Source organism: Cinclus cinclus, chromosome 1, assembly GCF_963662255.1.
Source record: "Cinclus cinclus chromosome 1, bCinCin1.1, whole genome shotgun sequence".
NCBI classification, from domain to species: domain Eukaryota; kingdom Metazoa; phylum Chordata; class Aves; order Passeriformes; family Cinclidae; genus Cinclus; species Cinclus cinclus.
In genome coordinates this window covers 139,093,304-139,116,805 of record NC_085046.1, presented here as the reverse complement: position 1 = coordinate 139,116,805, position 23,502 = coordinate 139,093,304, and the positions used below count along the sequence as shown (strand labels likewise).

General features: G+C 39.7%; 2 protein-coding genes across 2 annotated transcripts in view; one reads left to right on the top strand and one right to left on the bottom strand.

The window, feature by feature from the left end:
* The window catches only part of MRPL13 (mitochondrial ribosomal protein L13), a 29,637-nt gene extending 27,417 nt beyond the window's left edge, over positions 1–2,220 (top strand). Inside the window, exon 7 of the mRNA XM_062503724.1 lies at positions 2,003–2,220. Within this exon, the coding sequence (XP_062359708.1) occupies positions 2,003–2,027 (25 nt within the window). The 3' untranslated portion in view covers positions 2,028–2,220. The remainder of the gene's footprint in view (positions 1–2,002) is intronic.
* Positions 2,221–6,166: 3,946 nt separating this feature from the next.
* COL14A1 (collagen type XIV alpha 1 chain) overlaps positions 6,167–23,502 on the bottom strand; it is a 110,162-nt gene continuing 92,826 nt past the window's right edge. The window contains 8 exon segments of the mRNA XM_062514935.1: positions 6,167–6,489; positions 7,849–8,004; positions 8,931–9,008; positions 16,201–16,389; positions 16,914–16,980; positions 17,412–17,447; positions 19,493–19,564; positions 20,408–20,461. Of these exon segments, the coding sequence (XP_062370919.1) occupies positions 6,167–6,489; positions 7,849–8,004; positions 8,931–9,008; positions 16,201–16,389; positions 16,914–16,980; positions 17,412–17,447; positions 19,493–19,564; positions 20,408–20,461 (975 nt within the window).

The following is a 23,502-nucleotide window of genomic DNA, read 5'->3' as shown; positions in this document are numbered from 1 at the left end:
TGCAGATTACAAGCAAGCAAGGAAAAAGAAGGATTTTCACCCCAGAACAAAGTGCTGCGAGACCTGTAGCTCTGTAGTACTCCAACATAACCCTATATTGAAATTTTAAGTGAGCCATTCATAGAAAAATGCAAAATCCTTTGAGCAATGCACAAGAGGATGGATTGGCCTATAAAAAGAAAAAGTATTTACTATAAGCTGCAAGAAGACAAGGATGCGTTTGCCATGCTGTGTTGCCTAAAATCTTCCGGCCTTGTCCACCTGTCTAGGATATATATAGAGATAAAACTTCTAAGTCACTGCTGAAAATTTTTCAAAATCCCATGCTCTTACTATTCCACAAACAGTTTGATATAATGAAATACCTATTATGGCATGCAGGGTGAGATCTGAGTAACAAAATGTGGAATGGCAGAGAGACTGGGAGCATGGGATGTTTCAGGTCCCTTTGACCCAAACCATTCTATGATTCTATGAACATCTCCAAGTACTAAAGTCTGGGATTCTAGGAAATGTGACTTGACTTCCCAGCACACACCAAACATCGAGTACGTTCAAATTCAAGGTTAAGCAAGTGTGTAAACATGGTGCTTGCAGCAGTTCTGTCATGCACAAAAGATACAAGTCCAAATGTTAATACAGAATATGCTATTTAAATGGGAAACAAAGTAGCTTTGTAATTTGTCATAGCATGAGCACTAGCTCTTCTTGTAGTTGTTCTGTAAAACACACAGTTTTATATGCTACTCTTGAAATAACACAAATTGAATTCCAGAGTTGCTTTCGTGTGAGAACCTGTGGGCTTATATAAGAGCTATGTGAATGACTTCACATTGCAGTGTTATTGCTTGGCAAATTCTAGAACTGCAACATACAGGACTCAGCAAGTATTGGATTTCTGTGGCATCTCTGCATCTAAACTCTCAGTCTTTAAAGTAAGCTGTCTGCTTCCATTGCTGTCTGCTTTTCATTTCCATTATTGAGCTAAATTACAGATAAAATTTACCACCTTTGGAAGTTTAACTTGGTTAGCGTAGTGGTTTGCAGGTTTTCCTGTAAGCCAGAATTTTTCATTAAACTCCATGGGAAATCTGGCCCTGTATTCCTTTAGATGTCTTTAAAACCTGTGTTAATACCTCTCTTGATGAGTCCTGGTGAGTTCCCCAACCTGCTTTGGTTCACAGATGAGAGAAGCAGTGAGGAGCATTGTGTTCCCACAGCTGCAGGTGTGTGGGGGGCAGGGGCTGCTCCATGCTGGGCACACCACGGGCACCTCGGAGACCACTGGCCTGCACTGGGCTTTGGGGTGGGGCTGGGCAGAGTCCAGGATGTGCAACTTCTCTGCAGAACATGTTAGTGATGGAGACATGCATCTGGTCTGCAAACTCGGCATTCTAAAAGCCATGAGCTGGTCTGAGCTTTGTAGTTTCAGGGAGAATGTGGTTCCTGTGGTTTCAGTGGCTGTGTGGCAGGCAGGGAGAGAGATGTGCCTGAACACGAAATCACAGGGGATTGCAAACAGCAGTCTGCTTCTGTCTGAATTGTAGATTCAGATAGAGGGGGATTGTAGAACTTTCAAGATTCAAATTAGGAGGTTTTTTAAAATCATCAGTTTTAACTGTTTTAGTAGTGTTGTGGTGGACTGTGCTGTTAACTTTAAACTTACCACCTTATGCATGGATTATTCCATTTCTAAAAGTGGAGACAATTCAGTGTCCATGTTTAAAACCCTGTGAGACTGCATTCAGTTCAAGACATTTTTTGTTTTGCTTGGGAAAGTAGGAGTGACCAGCTAGTCCTGATGTCTGTAAATTCTTAGAAGTCTTGGTAAATTTCTTTAATTTGTTCTGTCTTGTTTGTGTAATCCAGAAAATACTCATCCTTGTCAAAAAAACTTCACCAGAGTAAGGAAATAAAACTAGATGAGGCTGCTACTGCAGCCTTAAAGCAAAGCCACTGTAGTGCACGTGCCTTTCTTAAAATATTTTTTTTTCCCCTACAGACCTAAAGATTTTCGAAGGAAGTAATAACAAGAAAAGAAGAAGTGTCATCAGGAGTGTCTCTCCTCCTTCAAAGAAAATTCTTCTAATATGGCAGCATCTGTGTAGCTCAGTCAACCCTTCTAAGCTGAACGTTTCTGACAGCTGTTAGCAAACTTGACTTGGCAAGATTATAGAAATTACTGTATTTGAAATAGCTAAGAATAGGTATTATCTTGTTAATACCATCTGTACTCTGCATTGTATGAAGTGGTATTTGATACTGTTATTAAAGAATTAATAACCTTTGAAATGAGTATTTCTGTCTCATACAAACAATACATTGACTACTGCTATGGAGTAGCTCACTCTAAAAGTTGCAAAACTTGAATTCCATGCAGGAGGAGCAGAGAATAATTATGGTCACCAGCCAGAATTTTTCATCCTTGAGCTTTGGCCATCTTTTGATACATTGTGCTCTGAGGAACAAAATGACAACTACTATTTTTTAAATAATCTTACTTTTTTAGACTACTGTTTGTTTATCTGCATCAAAATCTTGAGTATGCTGAATGACAACAGCAACGGTCACTCTACTTTCTAGCTGCTGAATGTCATTAAATGTGTTCCTAATGGTATTTTATTCTTGATGTTGAGATGTTACATGATTGTTGTTGGGAGATTTGATATCCCTGTGGTTCTGTCTGCCTTGGAAAGTAGCCAGGCAGAGCACTGCTCCAGCTGGGCATGGCTTTTGAAGATGGCACACTCTGGACTCCAGAGTGCTTGTAACTCTACATGTTACCAACCAGAACACCCATTTGGGGCTGTGCAGTGCATTTTCTGAAGTGACTCTTCCTCACCAGAACGTCAGCTGACAACCCGGTGGAGAACAGATTTTGTTAAAGAGCTTATTCACATAACAGGCAGTAAGGGCAGATAGATCACAGAGATATTTTCTCTTTTTTTCCCCCTTCAGCATCAGTCTGATTTTCATTCAAGTCACAGGAACATGCTTATTGCTTACTTACTTTAAGGAAAATATTACAGAACAAAGCAGCAACATTTTTATTATGAAAACCAAACTTAAGTGTTGAATGAGGCAAAAAAGTCTTAAAATTCACTTCATTTTTGCAAGCTACTTTTCTGAAATCCCTTTCCGCTTTCCAAAGCTATTCTATAGATAAGTAAAGCACCTGTTGTTTTCTGTGTTACAGGAAATGCTGGTACATTATTTGCCAAATTTTACAGTGTTTGGCGAGGAGAATTTGTGTTCTACATGTTTCATACAAGCATCATACAGGAAGAAAAACAGTTGTTTATTCATAATCATTTTTCATTGCATGAAATAATGGTTTGGTATTGGGCTTTTCTTTGACATTCAGATGGGCTTATCCCAGGAAAAATTCCTACCTAGTGAATGTGCAGCCTTCACTTCCAAGTCAGTTACTACACTGCATTAACTAGTAAGCGTATTTTTAAAAGCCCTAGGTTGCAGTAAATGCTCTTTCCTGTGTAAGGACACAGTACACAGTTTATTGGCAAGATCTGAGTGGCATTGGCTGTTCATTATGTGCTGAATACTTCAGTCAGCATTTCAATTTCTTAGGTGGTCTGGAAAAAATACGAGACACTCTTGATTATTCAGAGACTAGATGTTAGAGAAAATCTTGACTGAGTCTTACTTCTTTTGGCAAATACACAATTCCTGAATAGTATTTTTATAATTGGGTAGAGCCCACTAGTTAGGTACTCTTTACTAAGGTATGTCCAGCAAGTGACTGACTATATGATCAATGATACCAGAAGCATTCAGGTTAGTGCAGTAACTAGAAAGTTAAATTAACTGCTGCAAATGAAGCTTGTGCTTTACTATATAAATTGTTACAAAATTGGAATGAGTCTGGGCCACTATTATTCCAAGTCATTTGTTTAATTCACTCCATGTATTCAATTCCTGTGGTGTGAGGAGGAGGTGGTGTCCCACACAGAGGATCCCTCAGGCACCCCAATTCCCTGTGAGCAGAGGGGTGCTGTGCTGCTTCCAGGTGCTCCCCCAGCCCAGGACTCTGCTTTGGGAGCTGTTGGATCGACTGCACACCACAAGCACCCTCAGGGATTTGATCAGGCTATTAGCATCAGGCTATTACATGGAATAAATGACACCAATTGCCTAATTTTGATCAGTTTCATTATGCTTGTCCCCACATCCCTGGGTTGCCCTGTCACTCTCTGTGGTCCCACAAGAACTTGAGATTTGGATATAGTGTTGCAGGACAGCCAGTCAGGACTGATTCATTGTGAACCCCTAGCAGGAGACTCAAAGTCTTTCAAAGACAACCCCAGCAGAATTGTTTGAAAGCTGTTTTTTTTTCCATCAGTCACTTCCAGACGACCTGCAGGTCAGCATATCTCAGGCAGAACTCTGAACTGTCAGTAGAACACGGATGGGAGTGGGCTAGCCAGGGAGGGGTGGAGGGAGTTTGTAGTTGGGGTAAATTAACACAGTTGTTTACAGCCAGTGCCAGCAGGGAAATTAACCCTGTGACCCCAGACATTACTGTATTTAGTTTTAATAATACCCCTGAGTATCAGCTGCATGTGCATGGCTGTGGTACTTGCTTATGGCCAAGAAAGCCATGCTCACATGGGGCCTCAATGTTCTGCCAAGTGGGGTTAAGCTTCAAGAAAAGTCCATAAACTACATTATACTTTTCTACCTTCTATTTGAAATGCAAGTGCAGGTAACAAAATTATGTTCAACTCACATTCCATTAACTTTTATCACCTTTCCCCAAGAAAATGGTTGTAGTCAGAGGTGAAAGAAGTAATGGGAAAAGAGAAAGAACCTCAGAAGCTATCCAGCCCCCAGCCAGAGCCTGCTAGTCACATGTGCAAATCATGTGTGCTGCTAGAGGCTGAATTCTAGGTGAGATAATTGGAGATTACACAGTAAAGGTACCCATTCATCTTCTTCCTGGAGCTAAGGGAGCTGCTGACAGTGGCCAGAGGCCACACCTAACAGGCTTTTCTTTTCTGTAGAATATGGCTAGACCCCTCCCAGTCAGGGATGAGCAGGAAGACGATTCTGGAACATACAGGACAGCCTCTCCATGTCTGTATTGAGCTGAAGTGTTTCAAACCTATGCTTTCAACTTAAATGGCCATTTTTGAGCTAAATCTTGCTCAGCCTCCAATGCTGCTCAAAACTGTATATTGAGTCTCTTATAACTTACCTTGTTTGTAGATGATGAATTGCTCTGTGTTCAAGTGGTTGGGTTGGCATTTTGCCTTCCTCTCCTCGTTAGCTGATCCAAGTTGCCATTCCAACTACACCTGCCAGGCTTTTGACTTGGGCATGTTGACATGTGGAATCTCACATCTGCAGCTGGTACAATTACCTCAGCTCTTAGTTACATTCTGCATTTGTCCGTATACAACTTAAAAAATGAGGCTAAATAATGTTTATACTACATCCTATAAAATAATACCATAGCCCCAAAATGTTGAAAACAGGAAACGTATTTCCTTCTCATTACATTCTATCCCCTGAAGATCCAATACAATTGTTTTGAGTTAAAAATCAAATTAATACAGAATTACCATACAAAAGCTTGCCACTTTTATTTGCATACAAAACAGAAATGAAAGAGGTTCACAATAAATTATCAGTGTGCTCCCACGGAACATTCTTGTGTATTTATTTTAGGTGAGTTAAGAAAACAATCGTCTGTTAATGTAAGAAATCTTTGCAAAAGGGTAATAAGTCAGGTGCAAGGACACCTGATGCATTGTTCTCCAGTGGATTTAGTCAGGTTATTTTGCTAGTAAAGCAATTCATCCAAAACAAACAGAAAATAATCAGGGAAAAAATGGATAACAAAACATTAACTTTAGTGAATGGTTCTACGTACACCACCTAGCCAGATACGTTTTTTCAGATACAGTTAGAAGAGTGAATGGAACAGTACTCCAGAGAAAGATCTACAAGTGACCTTTCATCATCAGCTAGCACCAACCCACTAACATACTAAACTTCTGGCATGCAAGATAATTATTTGTTGTGTCAACTGGCCACGGTTTTCTCCTTTAGATAAGAGCCTGTAAACATCTTCAGTGACAGGTGAGGCACAGGGACAAAAGGCCGAAGATAGGTGCACATAAAATGTTTCCCTTTTTGAAACAGTTCATTGAGAGGGGCTTTTTCCATTTGCCTTTGTGCGTTCTGGGGTCTTGGCACTCCTTTTGGCTATCCTCCTTGCGAAGCGACTGATTCCCGGGGATCTCAGCTCAACGGCTTCCATCTCTTCTTGAACAGGAGTAAACTCTGGTTGAGCAAGATGAGGTGATGGATAGGACTGGGAGTATGGGGATGGTAAGGGGTAGGACCCGTGAACTACGTACGGCTGTTGCTCACCATCATAAAGGTCCTCAGGGTCATAGATTTGGTAGGAGTTATGTGGCAACTGCACTACTGGGATGTCTTGATCAGTTGGCTCACCGTATCCACCTTAACCCACCACCACCAAGAGTATTCATACGGTTAACACGGGAGAAGGGGAGTAGAAAATTAAAGCATTCATTAGGAAATTGACATTTTATATATAGATACATTTCTATGTCATGTGTGTGAGTATATATATATAATCTTTAAATACACATCTTTTATTCACATAAATGAACAATGAAAACATTTAACAAAATTAATAAGCTGGAGCAATTGAAAACCCACCAACAGACAGCCAAGTTAGTTGGAAACCACCACCACAATTTGTCAAATGTCTGGTTGTAATACTGTGGTCATTATACACTGCACACTCTGCCTGCTATAGCTTATTCCAATTATGGGCTAGAATACATGATTAGCAGGCAAAAATGGGTCAAGCAATAATTTTTAGCAGTGCCAGGAAGCCAAGTGCATGTACAGCAGCTGTAAGTTCATTAGTGGTAGTCATTATCGTTGCTGGAAAGCACAGAGCAGTTCAGCATCCATCTCTGACCTTCAGCCCAATGAGACCTGAACCAGAATGAGCCTTTCACCTTCTGGATTGGTAGCCATTGTAAGGGATTGGGCCTTAAAACAGGAAATGAACAATGGGGAGGGGAAGTGAGGAGAAAAGGATAGGAAGAGACGACAACAAAAACATTCAGGTAAGTAAAACATACAAATCAGCTCAGGGGCAGATTAAAATGTAAACATCAAACAAATATGCCTTATGCATAACATTTGTAGTTTAGTGCTTTACTAATAAATTGTGATTTTATGTTGGGTGATACAATTTTTGGTAATTTTGTTAACTTCTTCCCATGACCTCTCCGTGCTATAATGAGATGGGAAAGTAGGATACAGAGAAGATACAGAAAGAATAATTTTCTCCAGATGGCTTCACTGGTTAATGATGGACACGTGCATCCCTGTGCCAGGTTACACTACACTACTAGGTTTAGTAAGGGTCATGCTCTCATGCCACTCAGAGGCACATAGAAGGGGAGGTTGAGCAACACGTTTGAAAAACTACAAGTGTAAAAACTGCTGTCACAAACAAGTTGGTAGGGCTTCAACAGAGACCACTGAGATGGAGCAGGCTCATACAGCTAGACAAACACGTACAGGACAAAACCCAGTAGGTGGGATCAGTTTTACAGGCTGGGATCAGATGGTGGTCACTTCCCTTTGGTCACTACGCTGGGTCACCTCTTCATTCTGCAGTCCCACAAAGTAGAGCCACACTGGACAGACACGTGGATTTTTAGGGAGCCACCACATTTTATTTCAAGGTTCATTGGTAGCCTCCATCTCACTTGGGCTGTTAGAAAATGCCACCCACACCTCTGCAAACAGCAGCTGGCCCGACTCCTTGCTACTCACCTCCCATGCCATACCCAGCGCAGGAGGATGGGTCACAGTACCCTGGAGGCCCAGCAGGACCCTGTGAGCCTGGGGATCCTGTATGACCAGCAGGACCTCGTGGGCCTGGAGATCCTGGTGGTCCCGGGCTGCCAGTTCGACTTTCTCCTGGAGGTCCTGCAGAAAACAGGGAGATGAAACATCTGAGTAGTGTCTTTCATGAAAGCAGGGATATGAGACCCCATTTCCTGGCCTGGAAAACATGGCACTGAGTGTGTTATAAACACTTCCAGGAGACAGCTTGAGCAGAGGAGCAAGGCATCTTGGCTCTAACTCCCCTGGGCAAGCTGAGGGAAAGACTTCACCTCTGGCAAGGAAGAGAGAGCAGCAGCCTGAGAAGAGACTCACTCCCAATGAGCTTCCTCTCTGGCTGCTGCTTCACAGCCCTTAGCCAGAACTGGAGCGAATGTTTCACCAAACATCAGACTTCTGGAAAGGGATTTTCACGGGGAAAGGACAGCCCTGGTTGCCTGCACAGCTCTTGATTCCTCCCACTCCCTTTCAATACAGTTTCTGGGTAATGCTGTGACTTGATACCACTGCCTAATGGCCAAGGTATTGTCATGAGGTCAATGAAGTTTTACTCCTGTTTCAACAGGACCTGGCTATCACTCTCTCTGCTTTTTCAGGACCTAAATATAAATCCATGTGATATAATGTGCTTAATTACTATATGTTTCTCTGTCAACACACATTTAGACATGACATTAAGTCAATGAGAAAACAAATGCAATTAGTCCGGATTAATTTTTCCCCTTCCAGAACACATCTGAAAAAAAACCAAAAACAACCAAACTTGAAACATTTTAAAAAGATGGGCTTGGAGAAGCGGTTTATCATAGAGAAAATGAAAATACTTGTACGATGGGTGACACCATCATGTGGCACATGCCAAAATGATATTACACAAGAACATTATGACAGTTAAAGTGCCTGAAATGCTAGTCTTCTGCTTCTCTCCTAGGAGAAAGACAGAGCTGCTGTAAGCTTCTTCACATGTGGGTCAGAGTGGTCTAACCCAGATGCTTCAAATGTAAGTTTACCTGCGGATCCTGGTGGGCCTCGGGGTCCTTGTGTTCCAACACCTGGATTGCCTTTTTCTCCTTTCTCACCTGGTAAACCTAAGGAAATAGTATTCGGTCACATTTTGATCAAAAGTGTGAGCAGTGCTTATTATTTAACCAGGATTATAGTTCCATATGTTATTTTTAATCTAAAAAAAGATGGCAGAGAAGGAAGAAGGTAAAAATTGAAAGTTATTTGGTTCTTTTTCTGTCCCTCCCCTGACAGCCTCTGAAGGGCTATGTCATTCTTGGGGTCTTAAACATTCCTGCTGCCATGGTGGTTTCATCAGGATGGTATGCAGAGGCATCAGCCAGTTTCCAGGCTGCACTTCCTGTGGAAAGCTGCCTCTGGACTACACCAAGGTGCAACTATTCTAAATCAGAGGAATCTTGCAAGCCTTGTAGCTATAAATTACTGTTTGGCCCAGAAAAGTCAAATTTTTAGTGCTACAGCAAATTTTCCTTCAAACATTCACCCACCAAAGAGTAGTTCAGCATAAGATTGTTCACAGAGAGAGTTGTTACCAGTTATGGCAGATTCTTGCTAAAACATGAGAAAGGAGTTTCATCACAGTCAAAATCTGACCCCCAAATAAAGCCCAATCTGAGTGTTTCCCAGTCTTGAAACTCTGATATTCCAACAGGGAGAGCCAGTGAATTGTGTTCCTGCACTCTCTTGTGGGACTAAATTTCTCTCCTTGTGTCTGATCCATGGAGATCTCAAATCTAGTAATTCAGAGAAAGCACTACTTCCAGCTTTCCATCTCCTTCTGCACTACCTCTATGGAATCCCATAAAAACACTTTCTACATGCAGCCATCACAATAAGCAGTGTTGAACTATAGTAGGTGTCAAAACTATAAATTCCAGACCCTTAGTTTCCACTGGTGACTTGGAAATTCTCATAAAGTCTGTGTTTGATTTGGATGGTTCAAAGACACCAAATCCAGGCTGGTCTGTGGGACTTCTCCCCCATTTTCCAGACCTCCCTCCCAGCACTGGTAATTGCTCTCCTGGCTTCACAGCTTCCCTGCTTTCAGAGTCAAAGTCTATACACGGCACCTTCATCAACACAGAACAGAAAGAAAACAGCTGCTGCACTGAATGGGGCAATATCTACATTTCCAACTGACTGAGCTCCTTCCTTTCCTCTCTGCTCAGGTAACTGCTACCTCTTAGGGCAAAACAGCTGGAGAACACCTCGTTTTTGCAAAGAATCGTAGAATCACAGAATATGCTGAGTTGGAAGACACCACAAAAATCATAGAGTCTGATTCCCAGCCCTGCACAGGACCATCCCCAAGAGCCACACCATGTGCCAAATGCTTCTCCAAATGCTTCTTGAGCTCTGTCAGGCTGATGCTGTGACCAATTCCCTGAGAAGCTATTCCAGTGCCCAAACACCCTCTGGGTAAAGCAAACCTTTTCCTAATATTCAACCAAAACCTTCCCTGATACAACTTCAGGCCATTCCCTTAAGTTCTGTCACTGGTCACCAGAGAGATCAGTGCCTGCCCCTCCTCTTCTCCTCATGAGAAAATTGTAGCTGCAATGAGGTCTCTGCAGTTGTAACTGCAACTCTCTCCTCAGTCCCCTGGCTGAACAAACCAAGTGACCTCAGCCCCTCCTCATCAGGTTTTCCCTCAGGGAGTCACAGATTATATTTTTTTACCTTCTTAAGCTAATATGTAATGGAAGCAAATAAGTAACTAAAAAGTCTTAGCATGGAAAACATTCTAATTAAAATCCATCAGTGGCAAAGAATTGCTCACATCAAGTTTATCAAATATGAGACCGCTGAAAATCAAAGTGGATTCAGGATCTGTGGAGGAGTTCTGGGTCTTCTGCAGGAACAAGAGGCTTCCAGGACAACATATTGTCTGACCTAACCACATGGAAAACACAGGCCACATCACTGCAACCAGTAAATCCAAAGTAAGCAGATAATTTTTAACCAAAGCATGATGACCTCTTTATCTTACCTCTGCAAGGTTTTTTGCCACTGTCCTGGCATAGTTAAGGCATAACCTGTTTCACTTTATTGCCTTTTATTTCCTTCAGTTGCATAATTTTGAGGGAAGGGTGGTGGTGTTTTTTTCCAGATGCCTGAAATTTGCTTAGCCCTGGCTTGCTTCAAACATATGCAGAAACTCACCTATTGCAATTCTCTACTTGTGCTGCAGGCCTTGTAGCAGGATAAATGTATCCAAATTATCTTTTGCACACAGGACCTGTGAGGAAAGTCTTGCCCTTTGCAAAAGGCAAAGTCTGTTTGTGTGAATTACTTTTTTCCTAAGAAGAGTGACCCATTACAACCATCTGCAATCTACCATCTGCAAGGACTGTTGCTTATCCTACTGCATGGTAACATTACTTGGTGACTTCAAAGGCAACAGCCACAATGTTTTAAAATCACAGCCTGCCATGCACTCTATTATAATTATTAACACACACAAAACTACACACCCACATGTGATGTTCACAGGATAAAATGTCAGTAAGAAATTCTAAACATGGAACAAATCTACTCAGGCTAAGAAGAAAACATCCATTCTAGAATAAATTATTAATCTCTTGTGCAAGGGCAAAACTTTGAAAGCAAACATTGAAGGCCAAGATAAAAGCCTGCATCAGTTTTGGTCTGATTTCCAGCAAAGTTTATCCAAGTTAAAGAGAACATAAACACTGATGCAAAAATCGCCTACTCCTAAGGCAAAATGCTCATGAGTTAAAGCCATGGGTTTCCCTAAGGGATTTAGGAGACTCACAGACCTCTTGGCTCACTCCTTATAAATGGCAGAATATTCAAAATTCACCCAAGTCATCTTTGGTGCCAGCAGAGCATAGCTTACAGAAAGCCAACCAGACAAACCATCACTCTTGTAGGTTACTGCATTGGTTAATTGCTTTCTTTCCTTGGAAAGAAAGCATATGTATCAAAACTTGCTATCTCAGTTAAGAATACCTTCAGGTCCCAGGAACTGCTTTCATATTTGTGCTCTGGATATGCTTCAGGAATACCACCAAACTGCCTCATGCTAACCATGGGTTTATGTCTTGTCCTCATCCAAAATAAGCAATGTCTTCAGTTTGGTCCAATGGAGATCACAAGCAACTGAATTATTTCCAACCCTTCATGGAAGACAACTTTGCTAGCATCAGTTATTGAAAACAAAACCAAGGTTGTGAACACATTCTCTAACAAAGAAAAATAAATTTCCATGGTTTCTGCACAAATGGAAATCTCAGGTGCTCTTTATCTAATTTTGTCTTTAAGAGAATACTGTCCTGTGAGGAAAACTATGTATTGGACTTAAGAAAAATTAAACTACTACCAAAAATATCCTCATTTCAAGATGTTCAGCTGTGAGCATAGTATATAAAAACACTTGCGATTTTTTACTTTTTTAATCCAGATGAAGCTAAAACTGGAAATAAAAATGTTTAATTGACTCAACTGGCAAAAGTTCCATTTAATTCCACTGAAATTTTGCCATCACAGCTGTAAACGTGGCTTTTGATAACACATGTTTAACTGGCTCTTTCATATGAAGCCAGGAAGCAAATAAGGAGGACGCTGTGCTTGAGAACAGTAACTTTCCCAGTGACAGCTTACGTATTTATTGTATTTTAATTATAGTGGGATGGGCTGAGTATCTGTAAGTTTTATTCACCACTTCAGACCACATAAGAGCTCAAGTCCATTCAGTAGTAGGAAAACCGCACTTTCACAGCATCTGAAAGCTAGCAGTATCTCAGAATAATTTTTATTATGGATTTTCCATTCTTCCACAAAGTTGAGAAAAATACCCATATATTATAAAAACTGGAAACCAAAAAGAGAAAAAAAACATATTGACTCTTCTGGTTTCTATACCATTTTGCAGAGATGCAACTACTTCCTGGGCACTCAGAAGCCAGACACTAGTAGTTTGAGTCCCAGCTCATAAATAAGATCAAAATAAAACATGTTCAAACTAGCTGAAAGAAAGATAGAAACCTGGGCTGTGAAGTAGTTAAAATTAAAATAGAGACGAGGGCTGTGGATAATCAGTGTTTGGGTTTTTTCCAAACTCCTATATTTATGCAAATACACCAAGAGCAAAATTCTAGTAATTTATCTGGGATTACGTAGTGTAGGGGCATGGTAATAAAACGTGGCCTCTCAGCTGGCAACAGACACTGAGAACTGAATCTGTCAAGAGAATGAGTTGTCCTTTTTTCAATGAGGTGGTCTTTCTTGGAAAGACCAGCTCAGTGTGTTACTGCTGAGAGGAATCCCATCCAGGAATGGGACATCATGGACCTAGAAACCTCCACTTGAACTTCTCATAGAACTCCATACACTCTCTCAATTCATGTCTCTTTCCAAAGCCTCTGATTAACACTTGGCAGAGTGACAAGGTTAACAAGGGAAAACAAGCTATTGGTCAGACAAATTAGCAGGCAAGTTCACTGAGGTCTCTTTCTGCTGACATTTTCCAGTAAAGCTCTCTTTGGTGCACCATTTCTAACCAGTTCTACACACTGCTTTCTGAAATGCCCCCTTCTTACAGGCTGGGATGGAATAGGTGGTAGGCAAGAGAGGTGAGCTGAAAGAAAAATCTGGCCTCCCCCACCTTTTTATTTTCCCTCTCTACCAGTACTTTGCCACTCAGCTCAGAGCCAGTAACAGGCTCTTGCAGCAATTCTAACAGTTTGAGAGGGGAAAAGCAAACAGGTGTTTCTTGCTTCTAATGACTATTACTTCTTAGCACACTCTATTACAGGCATTTTCTGCGCTTAGAGGTGAAGCCTGACTTTCAGAGTTGCTAATCTGGCACTGTGCTTGAACATTAAATTGGCTTCATATACAAACAAAATGCTGATGACATTAGTGAAAACAAAGACATTTTTCATAAAGACTTTCAGGTGGCTGGCTGGAGGTCTTCAGGACAGGACTATACATTGTGTTTGCCAAACAAGTTAAATACAAACAGTGCTTCAGAATGCAGCAAGGGAAGAAGCCTGACTCCATTTGCCCTCCTCTTTTTAGTCACTGGAAACTTAAAAACTCTTCCTCTTCCATCCAGAAGCTGAGCAATTTTAGTCTGCTGCTTCTGTGTATGATATGTTGTTAGGAATCAAGTGAGAATTTGGAATGAATGAAAAACTTCTAATCATTCTTCATAAGCATCAAGCTGGCTAAAGAATTTTTAATTTTCATTTTTGCATTTTGGGGTTAGCTTAGAGCAATTCCTTAGAAATGGACTCAGAAATATCCCAAGAGTCTGTAGCAAAAGGTATCTTCCTGCTCAGTTAAGTGCTACTACATCAAACACACATCAGTCTAAAAATTCAGTTGCTTCTGAAGAAATTAAATCCTCAAGGAGCAATAAATTATTAGATATATTTTTGCCTAGTTTCTGAAGGAGCTCCTTCCTCTTTCTTCCAGATTCTGTTCAAAGCTTCAGTTACATGAATGTCCCAAAATCCATTTTCACTCCAAATAAACCAGCCAATTATTTTGTATTAAAATGTACACACAGATTCTTGATTCTTGAAACAACCTCATTTCAAGCTGAAAATATTGTAAAACACTCCCAACATTTGGTATCATATTTTATGAAAATCTGCACGGAGGTCTGGCTGACTGCAGTTCTGAAGGATGCCTGATTAGAGCTTTTTCTCTACCAAGTATAAAACTCCCCAAAAGCACTACCTGCCAAAATCGTCCCTCCTGACATCAGTTATCCATATAGAGAGGAAAAGTGTAATAGAGAGGGAAGGGACAATATTCTTTTTAATGTATTTTTACCCTTTCTGTACTCTGTTGCCAATGCTGTTTCCCAGACATTAATATTGTCTGCACTGGGCTGACCCACACTGTGTTTCATTTAAATGCATCTAATTACACTGTGATTCCACAGTGTGCATGTCTGGACATCAGCACAGCAAATAGCATGGAAATAAGAGCTAAAATGTTGGACATGTTTCTTTTCTGCAGCGTGGCATTTTGGTTGTCCCTTTCCTGAAGACCTAGCTTGAAGAAGGGAAATATTTAAAATATGCTGTTATTAGTGTGGAATCAAGTATCCTGAAATCTCCATTCAGTGTCTCCAGATCATCCTTTTTAAAATCAGTTCCTCAATTGCTGTCTCTTCCAATTTTCTTTTCTATTTGTCTCACACACTCTTATTCCTCCTTTTTTCTGGACAGTGTCTGGTTTTTGTTCAGCTGGAGCAGGCAACAGCAGGACTGAAGGGTCAGTACCTGAAACCTTGCCTCCTTTATCAAAATGGTAATGGGAATTACGGTCTTGAGGGCAAGACTCACAGGTTTACTCAAAGACTTTCTGTTAAAAACAATGTTTAACTATGCTCATAATGGATACTGTGAACAGGAACTATTAAGTTCATGAACAGCCTTCACAGCAATTAATTTTTAAAATCACAGTTAGCAAATTATGTAATAGTAATGCCATTTCACTGCTTCTGAATATCACATTTATCTCTTGGTCACCTCCTCATGTGATGTTCTCCAAAGCACTTTCACAATTATAGATCTAAGTATCACCTTCTGAGTTTAGTGCTACTCTGGGACACAAGACAGCCAGCATTGCACAGAAGGAGAGTAAATCAAACATGGAGCTTGTTTCACTATTAGACAATGCTCATGGAGGAAAGGAGAATGGGATCTAGTCTACATGTGAGAATATAGAAGAGAATTTTTGTAAATGTTAAATGTATTACTTCTCTCTGACCTCACCATTTCCCCTTCTTCATTCTGTCAACTCCTCAAACTAGGAATTTTTCTCTCTTAACAATGTTGTTTCTTTCAGGTGATCATGACTCAGAAATTCCTAGACTGACACTTTCAAGTTAAGAGAAAAGCTCAGCATTTCCCCAAAATACACGTCAGTTTTGCATTGACATTCTTCAACTGCTCTTTTGCTTATACATTTAGAGATTCTGCTCACATTGGAGTTTTACTAAGATGAAACACGAAGTGATGGGATGTGCACAATTAGATTCCCCCAATCTTCAGCAGTTTAAACATTAAACCTCTGTCTGATCCTGCAAAACCACACTCAGCAAAGCCTGCATGACCTTCATGAAAGAGTCTCCAGGGACTTCATTATGGTCTGTGTTAAGTTCGCCAATTAATTAGTGAGAAAAATGTTTCTTTCACATTTAGACAGGAGACAAATCTATTAGAAAGTATCAGGAAAGGGAGGTATAATTTTGTATTTGTGATATATGAAACCTACCTCTTTCTCCTGGTCTTCCTGGTTGACCAGGGCTTCCTGGAAACCCTTGCATGCCTGGTGATCCTTGCTCACCCTGTGGCCCTGGAGCCCCTGGCCGCCCTGGCTCACCAGGAGGTCCTGCAATGGTTCGTGTTGAGACAGACTGGCTTGGAATCTGGTTCAGAATCGAGTTATATCTTGCCATATGACCTGTCAGGATAAAAAGGTCATAATTTTCAAGTAGCAATAGAAAATCTGGTTCAGCAAAGTTTGAACAGAGTACTGGCAGGTTCTCAAGGCTGTGGTCTGTCATGCTTTAGTATTATGGAGTTGTGCACTTGGCAGCAGAGAAATAGTAATTTAGGGAGTGCACAGAAAATGGAAGGACTATTGTGCAGGATTTTATTTTCTTACTTTGCTAACAGTTTAGGGGGCTTTTGTATCTTAAGTCTATACAAATTTTAAATTGTTGCAGCACAAGCTTCTGCATGCTGTAATAGCTTAGAGACAATTCCAGCTTTTCTTTTTTTTTTTTCAGAAGGCTGATGCTAACCACTCCTAGTTGGACATAAATCCAGTTGAACATAAGTCTAGTTGGAACATAAATCTCAACTGTCTAGTCTAAAACAAACAGATCCCCTCAGATATTTTGAAAAGTGTCATATTTATAAGTAACTGTGGCAGGAAAAGATCCATTCTAGAGAGAGAAGCATATGGACTATCTGTGTACTTGCCTTGGATGAGCTGCTCACACACTTGACGAGCAACAGCCCGGACCATTGCTTGGGACTGGAGATCACCCTGGATAACAACAGCATCAGTGTAATGAAACAGTTTCTTGAATCAGTTCTGTGCTGAAAGCACTTTGAGCAAAGAAAGATATTTATTGTTGCTGAGACATTATATCCTCACAGATGAGAAAAGAAAGCCAGATAAATGTTGTTATTTCACTAGTTCCCATTTCTCTTTTTGGCCAGCAATCAGAGGTTTGAGAAGATAACTCTAATGAGAGATTTGGAGACATGCTTACTGCTACATATTTCCCACCTTCAAAACATTTGTGTAACTATATAAAAGACCATGTCTGGAAAAGAAGGAAAGTTTGCTTAATTGCAAAGAGAAAACGACAGTGCCTGTAAACACAGAGAAACATAAATTATCGGGAAAAGCTCTTTATGAGACAGAAGGCCAGGCAGGAAAAAAAAACATGGCTAACATGAACCTAGACTTACCCGTTCACCCCTTTCCCCCTTAGCTCCAGGAGGACCCTGTGAAAAGATTCAATACAAAATTAAATTTTCATTTTGTTCTGCTCAAAATTTTTAATACCTAAACTTTGTCTGTCTTATGGATTCATAGTAAAGGGAGGAAAGTTCAACAATAAACAAGCTTTCAGGAAGCTGTATGACAGCAACAAATACCCTTTTATTATTTCAGTACTCAACATAATGTTCACCTTTGGCAATTACATGGGAACAAGTGCTTGCCAGACACACTGAATTCACTTATTCAAAATGATAGCAAGGACAAGCCACCACATGATGCATTTCACATGGCTGAAACAGGTCTAAGTTTTGCAGAATAGCAGCCTGAAATTTGCTATACTGAGACTCTGCATCCACTATGAATAGAGCAGGCAATGGGATTAAACAGCACAGAAAATTATGTTTGACATTAAGGATAAGGTAATACTGGTGAGGAGGATCATGGATTGAAACAAGTTGTCTAGGGCAATTACAACTTCACCAATATAATTTTTTTGGATAGGCTACATATTTCTCAGGAACTCCTGAAACAAAGAATGATCTGTTGGTCAGAGCCTGGTGCTAATATCACCAAGGTCATGGATTTGATCCTTGTATGGGCCATTCACTTGAGAGTTGGACACGATGGTTCTTGTGGTTCCCTTCCAACTCACTGTTCTGTGCTTCTGTGTAGGCACCCAGCTGACAGAGACATGGTTTAAGCACAGCTTATTCTATCCTTGGAGAGCAGAAACTCCTACAAAGACTAAAAGATTATTTGTAAGGCCTCTATCCTATAATTCAACATTTTGGAACAGATAGTTATTGAAACTCAGTAATTTTTCAGCCAGCGGGTTTTCTCTGCTCTACTAGAGTCTAACCATGCACAGCAGAGCTCTTGCATGACTCACACAAATATCTACATTCTAGAAAATTTGTTCAGTACCTGAAACGTGTTTGGACAGGAACTGCATAGTCAACATGTTATATATTGAGAGTAAAAGTTCCATAGCTCATCAAATCTCCTTTGTAGATTCTATTACACTTAGAAACTATGCAGAACTGGGAATTAGGTTATTATCTTTGTTTTTGTATTATCAGTGAACTTAATTTCATTTCCACTTAACCAAATGAAAATGCTTGCTTTGGCCTAAATCTCCAAACCAAATGAATTTTGGAAAAAAAATTTTCAATTCCACAAATAGAGTCAGAAATGAACACTGTCTCATTCAGATATATTTAAAAATTAAATAGAATGTTTACTGTGATAGATGGGGAAAAGCTGAGCAGGCTTTATAATTAAACAAGCAGTCAAATGTTACAATATAAATACATAATATTGCCTGAACTCCCATGGAGACAAAAAAGTCCAGTATAAATATTCTCTTTTACATAATTTACACACTCACTTTGTATTTGTATTCCTTTCTTCCAGTCAAAAAGTTTTGTTCTGGGGTTTTTAAAATAATAATAATAATAATAATAACAACAACACCACCAACACCTTAGAGACAAACTTAATATTGGAAGTTGCTAATACTAGTTTTAGTATAGAGGACATAATTTTCCACTCAATGAAACTGAGAGTCAAATTTATAATAACAATCTAGAAAAAGTCTTAGTCATTAGTCATTTGTTCTGGTGTAAACACAGAGTAACCCCAAAAGCCAGTTTCTCATTCATACATTATTTTCACAGTTTGGAAATCAGAATAATATTTTGGAAATATTCAGGTCAATAAATATTTGAATTTCCAGGGAGTCACTGGAAGGGCAAAAGAAAAAAAAAAGAAGATAGTAATTACACAAACACTACAAAATCACATAGTTTTGTTTTTAACTTTTGTGTTTTAATCTTGTGTTTTGACTCTAATCCCTGTATTTCAAGCATAGCGTGTAAGATCAACAAATATATTTAATTACAATGAACAAAGTTCAATATGAGGTTTAACTTAGCCACTAACTGCAAACAGATCATAGGCAATAAATATTGAGGAGTTCTGTCAAACAGGCTTAGAAACCAATTAATGCACAACAGCAGACAAAGAAATATTAATTAGTTTTACTTACAGGAGCTCCAACATCACCTTGTGGCCCCTGACTTCCAGTAACACCTGGAACTCCTGGAGCACCAGGTATGCCCTATGTGGAAAAAGAGGAAGAAAACAGTAGTGATGACAATCAACATCCATGAGTCCTGATAAGGAGAAATGCGCAGACAGTTCTGTCAGTCAAAGACTGGAGATTCCCAGAGACAGGACTAAGAAATACAATTTGCAGGAAAAAGAGCAACAAAAGCACAGCTCTGAGAGAAGCACTTGAGAAAAACAACTTGGATTGCTTTCTGGAACAGGTAGCAACTGCTGAACCACTGGACCAAATCCTGTGATGTCAATACTATGTTCAGGAGGGATGACTCAGAATGTTCTTTATAAAAAACAATAATGTGGCTGGGAGAATACTCAGTACAACCAGCAGCTTCATCTAATCTTTTAAATCTATTAAGAAGGCATTAACTTTGCCCAGCTTCCCTAACTAAGAAGGCTGAGACTGATTCTGATATCCTGCATTAGAGGCTGGATGTGGCCTCTGCTGTCTTCCTTGATTACTCTATGAGAGCACCTGTGCTCACCTCCAGTCTCTAGACCAAGCAAAACTTGGTGGTTCACTTCAGCTAACAGTTCTATTTTGAATTTTTGACAGAAAGAAAGTCTTTTTCCAGGTGTTCAAAGCAGTAATTCTCTTTTCATAGTGCAGTTACTTGACTAAGAACAACTCTCTCCCCTTCCCATGGGTGACATTTTCTTCTTGAGCTAAGTAGGAGTAAAATGAAATTACACTAGACAAGCAGCTTTCTGCCAATTCCATGCATCATGAGAATTCCCTTGGCCTTACTCTATCCACTGTAGCATAGATAAGTGTGATCTATAATCCCCCAAAATCTTGCTGACCTTTGCAGTAAGAAATTCCATGGACAATACTCACCATTGGGCCAGGAGGTCCTTGTGGGCCTGTGGGACCATCCTTGCCAGGAAAGCCCTTTAAAGATAAATAAATGTAATTTCATCAGCTTCTTATATGTACTTTGTGAATCTGTTGTGTTTCCTCCAGAAGAATTTTTTTACTTCTCTTCTTTGTTTACATTTTGCTTTGTTGTTGTGGGGGTTTTTTTTGGCTTTTTTTTTTTTTCAAAATTAATATGTGTTGGTAGTGGTCTCCTACAAAAAAAATTCCTTATTTGCCCTGGGGAGGGGTTGATTTCTGAAAAGGAGCTATAGTGTCACCAAGATTAAAAAACAAACAAACAAACAAACAAACAAACAAACAAAACCAAATCCAGCTAGTCTTACAATATTTTTGAAGAAAAATCAATACAAAATTCTTCATACAGGCAATTTTAACCTCTGAGTGAATTTCACTTAGAACACTTCTGAACAGGAATAAACGAGAGGATTTGCTGTCAAACCTCTCTAACTACAAGGTCACATTTCTACATCTATTCTCACTGGCTGCAAGTATTCACAGTCCCACTGACGAGGTGCTGAAAGATGGCAACAGAGAGAGGATCTCTCTGCCCAGCAGTGCTGTACATAAGCTCCAGCTATCACTGAGGTCCTGATTCAGGAAGCAGTGGGAATGCTCATGTGGTTTGCATTATGAACGTGCCTCAGAGCTTCCAGAAATGAGAGCCAAAAACTAAAGATAACTTGGAAACTGGAAAGCAAGTACATCACAGAAAAAAAGACTGACCAGATGTAGAAGAAAATACACTATTAATAAAGTATTCCTACAAATTAACTAAAATGCACATTTTGTATCCACATGCTATGGAGCTTGGGTTTCTGACCAGCCTGGGGATCAGGCAATTCTTTAATTACTACACAGCCTGAACAGGAGAAATATGGTTTTACCTCTGGCTCAAAACCAGTTTGAAAGGTTGTTTATGCTGGAAAGTGTCTGGTTGATTGCTGAAAAGTTTGAAAATGTTTATGGTTACACACAAAGTAAAGAACATTCCAGGCATCAGTATCTCATGGAGCTTCAGAGGAAAAGTTTGTAACTTTCTTGGTTTGTACTTTTTTCCAAATTTTTGTTTCTGTTTTAGTAATGAATATAACATATTTTTATATATAGTGTAAGTTTTATGCTTTGCATAATTTGGAAACTATTTTGGAAATCAGCAATCATATGGCATAAAAAATGGCTGGGGAATATTATTATCTGCCATATAGATGGAAAGGTGGGGGGGGTTTATATAATTCTACTGTACAAGTGTTTCAATAAAAAATAAGCCACATAATCAACTCACATTATGTTATCTACGTACCCCTTAAACTTGATAAGGAAATACCTTCCTATTCTACAGTATAGCCAGATGAAGCTTCATATTTATGTTTCACTTTTTGAAGCAAAGATGTAAAATCTCTTTTTATTTTTGCTCAGTTCCAAAGCAGGATGAAAACTGGTTTGACCCTTTTAAAGACTTAATTTAACAAGGAGGAGGGAAATATAGTGCTTTCCACTGACTTCTAGGGTCTAGTGTGGATTCATACAAGCTTCTAAAGAAAAATAAAACTGTATGTCTTTCTCTTCTCCCACCCCAGTGAAAGAGTAGAATTAACAGTATGATCAGAAATACATTTTCTTGGAATATATTTCACAATTTCTTTCTTCTGAACAGTGCTCTTACTCCTGGCTGCTCAGTGATTGCCTCCTGTCTATTCTCCTAGGGCTTATTTCTCTTGGCATTGTGTCTGTACTGCCCAGAAAAGATGACCTCCTACTGTATTTTCTAGATGTGAAAATTGCTGTGTATAAATCAAGTCAAAGAGAAGCCTGTTTCAACAAAGAGTAGGGCAATACCTATTCTCTCATGCTGGTAAAAGACTAAAAGTATTTGTGTGTGCTTCCAGCAGCATTTGAAGATGATGTTACTCAGACCACCTGATGGCCAGAATGAATCTGACACTCATTCTGAACTTTTGAGCTGAGAGCAAAGATTAGTAAGTACCAGGAAATTGGCAGGAAGACTGGGAATTTATTTCTTCTGGCTGTTTCTCCCATAATTTTTGGTGTGTGTAATGTAGAAGAAAATATAGCGCAGTGAGAATTCACAAAGTTGTATTCTGAGTACTGAAGCCTTGTAGATGCTATTTAATCTCCCATTTATTGTATTCTCCTCTTTGCTTAACTATCTCTAACCCAATGGGAATGACTGGATGAATTAGCACAACAGGCTCTTTCTCTCTTCACATCCAGGATAGAAATGACTCGGTACAAAGCCACGGATTCCTTCCCATGGAACTGCATGCTCAAGAGCAGGGTAGGACAGATATTGATGTGTGACTTGTGATATCAAGGTTTTTATCATTTCAGAAAGTTAACTTAAATTTAAGAGGTGGTAGTGGCATGAAAAAAGAGTTCTAGAGAAGGAGTGTAGCTCTGACCAAATTATGTAAGATATTTTATTTGCCAAAATACAAATGACATCACCAGTAAAATCTCAAGTTGGCTGAAATCAGTACTGGTGCTGACCTCATTATAAACTCTTGAGCTTTCTATAACCTGGAATTTGTTTGAGGGAACTTGTGGAGAGCGGACTTTTCAAGTAGGACTAGATACCAGCAAAAACGTAACTGAAGCAACTGAGCTGGGCTTGAAAGACTTTCACGAAGAGCCTTTTAAAAAAACCCTGCAGCCTGGGACACGTGACTGCCAATTCACAGTCTGCTTTTCAACACAAAATGCATGGTGCTCTCAGTAGAGAAACATGAGCTGTTCTCTTTAGTAAAACTCCCCTGTACTGCTAGCTACAAATATGGGGAAGCAAGAAAGGACACCAAACAACCACAGCTACAGCCATGCAACAAAAATAAATCATTTTACATTTATAAAATTTTTCCTGGCACTCTGGAAGCTGATGAGAGAGGAGGGAACTGTTCTACATGTGGAGTCTGAGCGATGTAGATTTAACCAGGTTACTAGACAGGTATAAAATATTATTATACATATTCAGAATATTAGCTTTATTGTCAGAAAAAAAAAAACTTTTTTTTTTTTACTCTGATTCAGCCTTCACA